Here is a 13,597-nt window from a genome sequence, read left to right on the forward strand (position 1 = left end):
CTAAGTAAAGTCTGAAGATAATCACTTGATTAGTGATTGTTAACTTTCTCAGGACCCTGTAATCCTTAACTGTTCATTTTTCTCATGTGATATACTTGCGTTGAATTTGAGTCAGTGGTGGCTGTGTAAATGTATAATATTTATGTATTGAAAACCAAAGTATATTTAAGTAATTTGTTTCTGTTGTCTTACTCTTGCTTGATTTAACTGGTCCCTATAACATTACTGGCTATATTCAAATACAAGGACTAATTATGTATTGGTGGGCTTTATCATATTTTACTGTAAAATCTGGCTAATTTATCTGTTTCCCTAAATTTTATTTTATGATTTCTAGGGCCCCATGGTTATGAATGTGCTTCAATTTCATAATGCCTCCTGCTATGGCAGACATCCTTGACATCTGGGCAGTGGACTCACAGATAGCATCTGATGGCCCCATACCTGTGGATTTTCTTTTGCCCACTGGGATTTATATCCAATTGGAGGTACCTCGGGAAGCTACCATTTCCTATATTAAACAGGTATGTCAGTGGGTAGAATTTCTGTAAAGTAGCTTATTGCTAGATCACTTAGGGGGGGAACATGTTCTTCTGTTGTAGAAATTGTTCATAATTAAATCATATGGCAAATTTGAGGGACATTGAACCTTTAGGTCATAACATTTTATAAAGATTTTGGTACATGCTTTTGTCTTTTGTGGGCATAAAACCATCCTCATTCTTACTCCCACTTTTAATTAAAAAAAAAAAAATCTGTATGTGATGCCTGAATTAAGAAAATAGCCTTATGTTACCTAGTTTGAAAGATTCGTTCAGGTTGTTAAAAGGGATTTGAAATTTTTAAAGAAAATTTTGTTAAAAATCTTTGTAATTATTATTTTTGAGCTTATTGTGCTTTTCTTAAAATGTGATTTTTGGTTGGTTGTCTCTTCTTTCCTTTTTCTTCCCCTCTCTTTCTCTTTTCCTTCCCTAAACCCACTACTTCTCATGAAGACTCTTGGGAAGAAAAAGTTTTCTGCTGTTCACTAGATTTCCCGCCCCCCCCCCCCCCCCAATGATGAATGGTGTGTCCTCCTTTAGAAGCAAATTCTTTTGCATAACAAGGTTTGCCTGTTTTGCTAGATTATTTTCTCAAAGGAATTGATGACTGCCATTGATTTGTGAAGAGTACAACAAATAAATAAAATTGTTTTTCTAAACTTTCTCTTTCGTGTTTTTCAAATAGCTGAACCCAATATGAAAATCAAGGGTTATGATACTTTTAAGAAAAAGTATTAATGACAACCTTTTTGAAGCTCATGACTTTGGACAGCCTTTATTTTTTTGTTTATTTGTTTATTTATTTGAGGGGGTGGGAGGAGGGGAAAAAGGGGGAGAGATACATCAATGTGAGAGAGAAACATTGATTTGATGGGACTAAACCCACAACCTAAGCATGTGCCCTGACTGAGAATTGAACCTCTGACTTCTCACTTTGGGGTTGATGCTGAACTGAGCCATGTGGGCCAGGGCAGGACAACCTTTTAACTCTTAACCCATGCTTCTTCATCAGAAAGACATAAGAATTATAAAACTGCATGATCCATGAAGTTTAAAGGGATTAAAAAAAAAAAAAAAAAAAAGACAAGTTTTTTTCAGGCACCCTATAGGTGCAGAGACTACTTATTTTTATAGTGACCAGGGATGGATGTGGATGCCTGTGGTTTTATCTGAAGGTGGATTAACCACTGATATTCATGCTCCCCTTTTTTTGTTTTAATTTGTTGTAAAATATGTATAACATCAAGTTGACCATTTGAGTCATTTTTTCATGCACAGTTCATGGCATTAAGTATATGCACAATGTTGTCCAATTATTACCAAATCCATATATAGCATTTTTTTTTATCATCACAAACACTAATTCTGTACTCATTACATAATAAATTTTCCCTTCTCCCAATCCTGGTAATCTCTTTTTAGTTTCTGTCGCTATGATTTTGTATATTCTTGCTATTTCATGTAAGTATAATCATATAATAGTTGTCTTTATGTTTTTGGTTTCTTTCACTTAGCATAGTATTTTAAGTTTTCATCCATGTTGCAACATGTATCCAAATTTTATTCTCTTTTAAGATTGAGTAATATTCTACTGTATGGATCTACCAAATTTTTGTTCGTTCATTCATCTTTTCATTTTGGTTGTCGGTGTCTTCTAGCTATTGTGATTAATGCTGCTATGAACATTGGTGTATAGATTCTGTTTGAATTCCTGTTTTTTGATTTTAAGTATATACCTAGAAGTGGAATTGTTAGATTATATGGTAATTCTTTTTTAACCTGCGAAGGAATTGCCAAATTATTTTCCACAGTGACTATACCATTTTATTCCCATCAGCAATGTACAAGGTTCTAGTTTCTTTATATCCTGCAAACATCTGTTACTTTCATTTTTTTTTTTTTAATAATAACTTCTGCATGGCTGTGAAAGTGATATATTAATGTAGTTTTTATTTATATTTCCTTAGTGACTAAGGATGTTGAGCATCTTTTAATATTCTTATTGACCATTCTTAGAATTTCCTATTCAAGACCATTGCCTATTTTAAAATTCAGTTGTTTTATTTTTATTGTTGTTGAATCATAGGAATGCATTATGTATTTTTTTATCAGTCTCTTAACCAAATAGGTAACTTGCAGATGTTTTCTTTTCTCGTCTGTGGGTTGCCTTTTCACTCTCTTTTTTTTCTTAAATTTATTTATTTATTTGTTTATTTATTTATTTTTAGAGAGAGGGGATAGGAGAAAGAGAGGGAGAGAAACATCTCTGTGTGGTTGCCTGTCACTCACGCCCTCAACTGGGGACCTGATGTGCAACCTAGTAATATGCCCTGACTGGGATTCAAACCAGTGACACTTGGCTCGCAGGCCGACGCTCAGTCCAGTGAGCCACAGCAGCCAGGGCTGCCTTTTCACTCTCCTGATAGGGTCCTTTGATGCACAAAAGATTTTAATTTCAACAAAGTCCACTTCACCTATTTTTTCTTTTGTTGCCTAACATTGCTTTCTCTTTTTTATATTACTGAATATGAGTCCTAGCCGTTTTTTACCTCAGGTCTCTTATCTTCAGCTCCTGGCTTTTCTGTTGACTTTTCTGTAGTTAAAATATGTAATCCCATCTTGCTTTTGTATGGAGATTATTTTATATGATCTCATGCAGGAGACCCGATGAGACATAAAGAGAGATTTACTGTGTTCATCCTGACAGGGCAAGGTTAATAAGGAGGGTCCCCTCGTGAATAGAAAGGAACACAGGACAAAAATAGTAACATTTTGTATAGAGGTGATGTATATACTTTAAAATTTCTACTTTTTTCAAATTAGAAGTTATTTTTGTTCATAGGAATGTTAAATGTGGAAGTCTTCAATGATTCTTACTCTTTGTAGATATTCACTTTTAATAATTTTGTTTATACGAGTGTATTTTTTGTGTATTATACCGTTATACTACTTTACAAAAATGGGTTAATACCACACATATACTCTTGCAATTTTCTATTATAAAAAGAAAACAACCTTAATATATCTTTGACAGCCTTCCATGGTATAGTGTATATCTATATTTTATATTCATAGTTCTTTAATGTTCTGTGCTTACATTTAATCAGTCTCTTATTGCTAAAATATTTGTGTTAACCTAATTTTTTGAATTTTACGTTCAGTGCTACAGTGAGCATCCTGTAGATATGTCCTTGTACATTTGAGCAACTGCCATTTCAGAAAATGTGTTATATTTTTCCTGCAGATGTTATGGAAGCAGATTCACAATTACCCTATGTTTAATCTCCTTATGGAAATTGACTCTTACATGTTTGCATGTGTGAATCAAACTGCTGTATATGAAGAGCTCGAAGATGAAACAAGAAGACTCTGTGATGTCAGACCTTTTCTTCCAGTTCTCAAGTTAGTGACAAGAAGTTGTGACCCAGGGGAAAAATTAGACTCAAAAATTGGAGTCCTTATAGGAAAAGGTAATTAAAAAATTTTTTTAGTATGAATTCTTAACATGTCTTTTAGTATGTGTACAAATATGTAATAAGTGTGATCAAGACATTGCTTTGCAAAGTGTGGTCCATGGACCAGTGCTGGTCTGTAAGTTGTTACCAGTTATTGAGGCAAGTACAGAAATGAGGAGTAAATATTTAGAAACTCCTCTAGCAATGTGATTGTGCCACAGTATCCAAGGATTCATGTTCTGTATATCTTTTTTTTCTAGTGACTTATTTTTATTTTAAAAAAATTACTGTTTTTTGACAGAGTGGAAAGAAAAATGTTATTTGCTTCAGATAGTTTGAGAAGCCCCTTTATAAGAGATATTAAACTGTCCCTATGTAATTTATATACAACTCTCTATGCCAACCAAGACTTTAAGTTTTCATAAGTAAACCATATTATTGACACATTTTACTCTATAACTAAATAAGTTAATTTTGTAGTGAGTCAAGATATAGCACATCTACTTTATTGTTTGCAAATTAATTTCAGGGAGAATTGTGAGTAGCAAAATAAAAAACATGCAGGAGTCACTCTTCTGTAGTAATCTTAGGTGTCTCAGAGGTCAATGGTATACTGTCAATAGCCTGCCTTAGAAAAGATACTAACATGAAGTAGGTATTTTTAGGGCTAGGGTTAGGTTTAGGGTTAGACTAGGAAAAGTTTAAATACAAAACCAAAAGTCCATTGGGGGGTTATTAGATCTGGACTGGTTACCTGTATTGATCAAATTTATTACACTAGAGGATGATATAATATCATCCCCTTTAAGATAGTATCTTTAAGATAATATAGTATCATTCCCTCTAAGAACCATCCCATTTAAGATAATATTCTTTGATCTTGACCTTAAGAGCCCTGTTGATTTATTAAATGACACCCTATTCTTTAAAAAGCTTTGATTACTTCAGAGGATAGCTAGTTTGCTTTTTGGCTATAATCTGTCCCCCACTAAATAGATGAATAATTACATACCATACAGATTTTTTTCTTACATATTAGTAGACTCACTTAAAAGCATTTGTTTCTATTTTCTAATGCTCCAAAGATTTTTATAGATTATTAATTTTTCTCCATTAGAAAAAGCTTTTCCTTCATTTGAATTGAAGATCATATGGAAAGTTAGGAAGAATAAAAAATTACTTGTAGTCTTTTATCATCTAGGATAAGAATATCTACTGATAATATATATATATATACACACACACACACTTAAATATTTTATTTATTTATTTTTAGAGAGAGGGAAATGGAGGGAGAAAGAGAGAGAGAAACATCAATGTGTGGCTGCCTCATGCACGCATGCAGCCCAGACATGTGCCCTGACTGGGAACTGAACCGGCGACACCCTAGTTCTCAGGCTGGCAATCAGTTCACTGAGCCACACCAGCCACAGCTATTGATAATATTTTGATGTAGCTAAAATATTTGATAATATAAAAAGTTCGTACCACAGAGGGAGCTTTCTTCAGAATACAGGTATCTTTGAAATTTATCATCTTTTCAAAAGTTAGGTCACTGTGCTCTTCTGGTCTTGATTTCCAAAATATATGAATTTTTTAGCTACCATTACCTCTACCCAGGCTTGCCAAATTTAGTAAATAAAATGTAGGCAATGAATATTACACAGAATATACTTATGCTAAAAAAGAAAAATTCACCATTTACCTAAAATTGAAATAGAACTGGGCATGCTGTTTTATTGTTTGTAAATTTGGCAAGCCTAAGTTTACCTTACCACAGCACAGTGATCTTCTATACATATTAGAGTTGAATTTTTCTTTGTATTCTATTTCACTCAGAATCATAAAGCTTACTGGTTTTTCTGCAGTATTCCTTGTAATTTGAATGATCAGGATGTAAGGAGTGTTTGTGTTAAATTAAGCAGTTTATAAACTCTTAACTATTTATAAATTGTACTTTAGATCTTCAGAATCTCTAGAAAAACTGGTGTTTTGATTGTATCCACAACTTTATTTTTAAAAATTTTTAATTTATTTTAATTTTTATTTATTGATTTTGGAGACAGAGAGGAAGGTAGGGGTAGGGAGAAAGAGATAAATGTTGATTTGTTATTTCACTTATTGATGCACTCATTGGTTACTTCTTATATGTGCCCTGACGGGGATCGAACCCACAACCTTGGTGTAGCGGGACGATGCTCTAACCAGCTGAGCTACCTGGACAGGGCCATATCCACAACTTTAAATGTTAACATTCATTTAGGAAGTTGAGTAAGTCTTTTAATATTTTAGAATGGATTTTTACTTTAAATACCTAACAAGTCAGTTTTTGCAGTTGTTGATTTGTATTTCATGACTACGACCAGGACTTGATGAGGTCATGCCTCCTGGGAAAACAATAAACAATTATTTCAATTTAACTTCAGGAACAAGTTTGCTGCCTTCTCCTCCCCAAAGAAAACAATAGAACCTTTGCAGACATAACTGCCTGATGGGTCTAAAAATACATTTTTTTAAATATGATATGCCTGATCATTTTATTTTCTATGTTTAATTCTAAATTATTATTTATAGAAGTAGCTATTTGGGTTCTGATTATTCTCTGTAGTGAAGGTATATGTCACCCTTGAATTAATTTCTCCAAATAGTAGTAAATTAAAAAAAAATCCTCACTGAAGGATATGTTTATTGGTTTTAGAGAGACAGAGGGAGGGAGGGAGAGGGGGAGAGAGAGAGAGAGGAGAGAGAAACATCTATCAGCTGCCTCCTATACGCATTCTGACCATGATCGACCCTACAACCAGGTATGTGCCCTGACCTGGAATCAAACCTGCAACCTTTTGGTGTATGAGATGATGCTCCAACCAACTGAGCCATCTGGCCAGGGCACCCAGTAGTAAATCTTGATCAAAGCGTTTTATCAGCACCCTGAGAAAAAATTTGAAAATTCCCTGTTCACTCTGACCTGTCATAGCATATCTTAAAAGTGAAGGAAACATAATATGCTGGATTTTAACATGTTTAGTATGAAGAAATTGTTTGCTTAATACATTTCTTAATATTAAATATTATATTTGACTGTAAGCTTTAAGTAGTCTTATGTTAAAATTTAACCTTGGTTATCACATTTCTTACTGCAAGACATGTAGGAAATTAACTTACTTAGGTTTAAAATTAAATTACTTAGCCTAACTTCTTATTTTGGGCAGTTTCTATTTTTAAGAGATCTTGGTAGTGGTTCCTAAATTTAAACTTCATCAATTTCTTTCTTTTTTAAAAAAAATTGTACTTGTTTATTTTTAGAGAAAGGGGAAGAGACCGAGAAAGGGAGAGAAACATCAATATTCGAGAGATACATCGATTGGTTGCCTCTTACATGCCCCCAACTGGGGGCCTGGCCTGCATCCCAGGCATGTGCCCTGATTGAGAATAGAACTGGCGACCTTTTGGTTCACAGGCTGGTGCTCAGTCCACTGAGCCACACGAGCCAGGGCAAGCTTCATCAATTTCTTAAAAAGCAGTTTCTCAGTGAGTGGGATTCAGTGAGTTTGGGATGAATTAAAGAAATCTGGCCCTGGCTGGTGTGGCTTAATAGATTGAGCTCTGGCCTATGGACGAAAAGGTCACCAGTTTGTTTCCTGGTCAGGGACTCCTTGCTCCTGAGATATCCCTCCCTATTGTTATCCACCACATGTGTTGTGGGACCAGCCTGTTCCATGTCTCCGAGTCTGTGCTCCTCCTACCAGTTTCGGCGGATATGGTTTCTTTAATTCTGTGTTTGCAGGACCTTCATTCAACTTGGTTTCTGCAGTTTCTGAGTTATGGTTTTTCTGTAGTTCAGTTGTAATTTTGATGTGATTGTGTGAGGATGTGAGCTGTGTTTACCTAGGCCTTGGAGATCTAGCTCTTATATCATTCTTTATTAATTTCAATTTGGAGAAATTTCATACTATCGCAGTAGCATCCAAGCTCCCATAGCTAGTAGATTGTGGCGTAAGATCCAAACCTTTGTCTACAGTCTTGCTGGAATCTTTAGGGGTTTCACCTGCAAATAATGACAGTTGTATTTTTTCCTTTCCATTTTGAATACCTTTTGTTTATTTTTCTTGTTTGATTGCTGTGGCTATGACTTCCAACTATGTTAAATAAAATTGGTGAAAGTGGACATTCTTGTCTAAAAGAGAAACCTTTCAGCTTTTCACCATTGAGTATGATGTTAGCTGTGGGTTTGTCATATATGGCCTGTATTATGTTTAGGTATGTCCCTGGTATCCTCACTTTGCTAAGAGTTATGTCATAAGTGGGTGATGGATTTTGTCCAGTGCTTTTTGTGCATTTATTGATATGATCATATGGTTTTTATCTTTCATTCTGTTTATGTGGTATATATATCATGTAAATTTCTGGATGGTGAACTAATCTTGCATTCCAGGATTAAATGTCACTTGGTCATGACGTATGATCTTTTTATCATATCATTGTATTGGGTTTCCTGATATTTTCTTGAGGATTTTTGCATCTGTGTTCATCAGGAAAGTTGGCCTGTAATTTCCTTTTTGTAATGCCTTTGTCCAGTTTTGGTATCAGAGTAATGCTGACCTAGTAAAATGTATCTGGGAGTGATCCATCCTTTTCAAATTTTTGGAATCGTTGAGAGGTATAGGTATTAATTCCTCTTTGAATGTTTGGTAAAATTTACCTGTGAAGCCATCTGGTCCAGGACTTTTGTTTGTTGGGAGTTTTTTGATTACTGATCAGATATTGTTAATAGTTATTGGTGCGCTCAGATTTTTGAATTTCTTTCTGATTTAGTGTTAGAAGATTGTATGTTTCTCAGAATTTATCCCTTTGTTCCAGGTTGTACAATTTGTTGACATATACTTTTTTGTAGTATATTGTTATAATATTTTTGTACTTCTGTAGTTTATTTGTATTTGTTACTTTTCTTTCATTTCTGATTTTATTTATTTGGGCCTTGTCTTTATTTTTCTTGATGAGTCTAGCTAAAGTTTTATTGATTTTTGTTTATCTTTTGAAAGAACTGGCTTTTTGTTTCATTGATGTTTTCTATTGCCTTTTATGCTCCAATTTATTTCTCTTTTTTGAAATATCTTCTTTTATTGTTCTAGTACAGCTGTCACATCTCTAATTTATTTCTGCTCTGATTTTTATTGTTTCTTTTCTTCTCACTTTAGACTTTATTCTTCTTTTTCTAGTTTCTTTTGTTGTAATGTTAGATTGTTTATTTGAGATTTTTCTTGTTTCTCAAGGTAGGCCTATATTGCCATTAGGGGCAGGAGGAGAGATAGAGAGAGAAATATTTATGTGAGAAAGAAACATGATCTGTTGCCTCCCATATGCACCCCAACCAGGGACCAAAGCTGTAATCCTGACCAGGAATTGAACCTGCAACCTTTTGGTGCACAGGACGATACTCCAACTAACTGAGCCATGCTGGCCGTTGATTTTGTATTTTTATATTTTCATTTTCATTTGTCTCAAGATGTATTTTGATGTTTCTTCTTTATCTCAATGGTAACCTAATTATTGTTAATTGTTTAGACGTTGCATTATTGTTTGTTTTTTAGTTTTTTAAGTCATTGATTTCTAGTGTCATATTGTTGTGATCAGAGAAGATGCTTGATATGAATCCATCTTCTTAAATTTACTGAGACTTCTTTTGTGGACTAATATGTCATCTATCATGGAAAATGTTTCATGTACACTTGAATGTATATTCTGGTGCTTTTGGGTAAAATATTGTAAAAATGTAAGATTTGCATTTTAGAAAGATTATTTAGGTTTGATAATGGGTAATGGATCAGATGGAGTAAGATGAGCAGTAGAGAAAATAGTGAAAAACTGCTGTGGTAATTCAAGGGAAGACATGATGATGGCCAAGATTAAATACATGGCTGCAGGAAATCGGAGAAATAGACGGAGTTGAGAAACATTTAGAAGATGGATTAGACATGAATTTTAGTAGATAAATGGTAGTAAAGAATTTGGTTTTGTTGGGTGTATGTATTATTAGGTACTCATTTCTCTTTCCTTATCTGTAATACCATTATCTATAAATAAGAAGTTTGAACAGTGCTGGGGAAGAAGCTCTATGATGCTCCAGATGATATTGCTGAATTAAAGTTCATTGATGCTGGTTTTGAATATTACATTGTTATTCTAGAACTAAATCTATCTGGGAAATCATATTGTACCCTCAAGATTTTACCTTTGCTATATTATGCAACTTAAGCATCTTTATTTTGTATATGAAGTACCACCAATTCTTTAAAAAAAAAATTATTTATTTTGTTTTGTTTATTTATTTATTTTTAGAGAGAGGGGAAAGGAGAAAGAGAGGGAGAGAAACATCACTGTGTGGTTGCCTCTTACTTGTGCCCCCAACTGGGTACCTAACATGCAACCTAGTCATGTGCCCTGACTGGGAATCGAACCAGTGACTCTTGGCTTGCAGGCCAACGCTCAATCCACTGAGCCACAACAGCCAGGCTTGCAATTAATTCTAATATCAGTGTTTGAAGTAGTTGTTTTAATACATAAAATGTAAATGTATTTTAACAATGTGGTTAAATCCACTGTCTAGATAACCTTTGTTGACATGTATATGAGGCCTGCTGAAAAAAGTCCAGCCATTGTTAATATGAGAACAGTTTGCGAGACGTTGATGTAGCCTGGCAGCCAAGGGGGGGTAGACTGGAATGGCCATGTGTGAACAATGATGACTTTACCGTACTAGTCAGTGGAGGTGGTAGATGCTGTTGAGTGAGTATGTGTACTGTGTGGCTGAGTGAGTAGGGCAACAAATTGCATCAGATTTTGCATTAAGCTTGAACATTCCCTGCAGAAACTGTTCGGATCCGCAACTATGGACAGCTGGTGATTGGCAGGTTCATCACAACAATGTGCCCACTCACTCATTACGTCTTATGCAGAGTTTTTCTGCAAAACATCAAATCACCCAGGTGATTCAGCAGCCCCTACAGCTTAGATTTGGCACCCTGCAACTTCTGACTTTTCCCAAAACTAAAATCACCTTTGAGGGAATAGATTTCAGACCATTGATGAGATTCAGGAAAATACAACTAGATAGCTGATGGTGATTGGAAGAACTATGTGAGGTCCCACGGTGCTTACTTTGAAGGGGACTGAGGTGTCATTGTTCTGTGTACACTGTTTCTTATATCTTCTTCAGTAAATGTCTGTATTTTCCATATTACATGGTCGGATACTTTCTGGACAGACCTCGTACATTCAAATTGTATAAATTCAAATGGTATAGTATTAATTGGATTTATTGAACAAAAACTGACAGCTTGCCTCACTCTGCTCCCCTCCCAATCATTATGAAATGCCATTAATGTTGTCATCTCAAGTATATTTTCAAAACAAAAATTTATATGTGTTCTAGTTTCTTGCTCTCAAATTTACATAAAAGGAATCTTGAGAGACTGATTCTTTTTCTGGTTTTAAAATTTACTATCTCTTTTAGCATAATGACAAATAGATTTGTTTTACTCATTTTATTACTTGCACCACTGTATATGTAATGGCATATGAATATATCTTATTTTTTAAAACCAGGTCTTAACGATTAACCTCAGCTTTTTCAGTTTTTGATTCAGTGACTGTTTCTGTACTGATATCATGTTACTTGTGTAATTGTTTACATAGATTTGTAGACATAAAGACTACCAAATGATAACAAACTATTTACTCAGAGCTTGCTACCTAGTAGAGTAACTGTGTGTGTGGCAGTGTCTCACTGGCAGGCAGTGTAGTGAATAAGTTTTATACTGGTAAAAGGGAAAGGCTTCAGGTATGCCTGAACGGAAGTTGTTAGCAGAGGTGAGCTTACTAGAAGCTGGGCTATGTGATCAGTTTGGGGAACATTTTCATCTCTCTGGTTTGTCCCGAGTCACTCAGGTTGAAATTCCTGTTGTTTCAATTTTGAGGTTAAATCGTGTATATGTATTTAATGTAGATGTATATTATAATTTTTAATAAATAGTAAATAAATTCTGATAATTTACTCATTTCTCTTTACACCTTCTAGCACAGGATATTGTCACACTGTAACCTGTTTGCCAAATCTGTTAGTTAAAAAATTAAGGCATGAATAAAAATTTATACATGTTTATTTTTGTTTCATATTTCTAGAATTAGTTATTAGAATAATGAGTTTATGAACAAATTATATATAGTTGTTTTCATGGCTCAAGTAGTTTATACTTATGTACCACAAAGAATAATTTTATGTGTATGAGATTTTGACTAATCGATGTACTGTATTCATTGGGGAAAAATACAGTGAACTGAAAGTTTAATATATAAGTAAGTAATAACTTGAGTTTTAGGCTCAGACTAATTTCAGTATATTCTCCTAATACAGTATTTGAAAAGTTTTCAGATTTGTACGTCTTCCTCAGATTTTATAAATGTAACTTAGTTTATAAAGATAAAGTGTGGATCTCTTATATATGGGTTTAAAATGTGTACTGTGAATTTGAGTAATTATCTTTATAAAACTGGTAATCATATCTTTTTAAAACTAGTAACCAACTACATTTCTTTACAAAGTTTTTTTAAAAATTTAATTTTGTAATTGTCTTCTGTACATTATTTTATTATTTTATCTGGCTATTTTTTGATTTTGTGTAATATTTTTCTGCCCAGCTTTGTTTGCTTGATAAAAACCAATTATCCAAATAAGCTTTTTATTGAATATATTTTGTATTTTATTTAATTATTATTAGCTACTCAGAATGACATCTTTAAAAAATGTGTTTAGGTCTGCATGAATTTGATGCATTGAAGGATCCTGAAGTGAATGAATTCCGAATAAAAATGCGCAAATTTAGTGAGGAAAAGATTCAATCGCTTGTGGGATTGTCTTGGATAGACTGGCTAAAGCAAACATATCCACCAGAGCATGAACCATCCAACCTTGAAAACTTAGAAGATAAACTTTATGGAGGAAAGCTCATTGTGGCTGTTCATTTTGAAAATTGCCAGGTAATGTAATATTACTTTAATAAATATTTTGTAACAGCCATGGCCACTGCGGCTTATTTGTTTGGAGGGTCATCTTATTGACCGACAGGTCATGGGTTTGATTCCCAATCAGGGCATATACCCTGGTTGCAGGTTCAATCCCTGGTCTGGGCTCATACATAAAGGCAAACAATGGCTGTTTCTCTCTCATATCAATATCTGTCTGTCTCTCTCTCTCTCCCCCACTCACTTTCTCCATTCCTCCCTCCTTCCCCTCTAAAGGCTCCTCCCTCCTTCCCCTCTAAAGGCAATGAAAAGCTATCCTTAGGTGAGGATAAAAAAATAAATATTTTAAAATAAATCTGTGACTTTTGCCTGAATGCAGGTCCAGTCTCAGAGGAGGCTCTTACTCATCTGGGAAATGCTGTTATAAATAACATTTTTAGATTTAAGATGGAAATATATTTAGGATCATTGTAATAATCTAAAGTGATATCCTTTGCTCATATATGATTCTTTGGATGCAGTGGTGTGTTAATCTAGTTTGGGTCAGCAAACTGTACTGTTTTTGAATGTTTTTAATATTTT

At 34.1% G+C, this 13,597-nt stretch overlaps 1 protein-coding gene across 1 annotated transcript in view; it reads left to right on the forward strand.

Annotated features, from left to right (window-relative positions):
- Positions 1–13,597, forward strand: part of PIK3CB (phosphatidylinositol-4,5-bisphosphate 3-kinase catalytic subunit beta) — a 154,995-nt gene that overhangs the window by 56,054 nt on the left and 85,344 nt on the right. The window contains exons 4-6 of the mRNA XM_090284267.1: positions 338–524; positions 3,787–4,012; positions 12,807–13,030. Of these exons, the coding sequence (XP_090140393.1) occupies positions 354–524; positions 3,787–4,012; positions 12,807–13,030 (621 nt within the window). The 5' untranslated portion in view covers positions 338–353. The remainder of the gene's footprint in view (positions 1–337; positions 525–3,786; positions 4,013–12,806; positions 13,031–13,597) is intronic.

The sequence above is a fragment of the Furipterus horrens genome, unplaced genomic scaffold (assembly GCF_987537825.1).
Source record: "Furipterus horrens unplaced genomic scaffold, mFurHor1.1.pri manual_scaffold_7, whole genome shotgun sequence".
NCBI lineage: Eukaryota > Metazoa > Chordata > Mammalia > Chiroptera > Furipteridae > Furipterus > Furipterus horrens.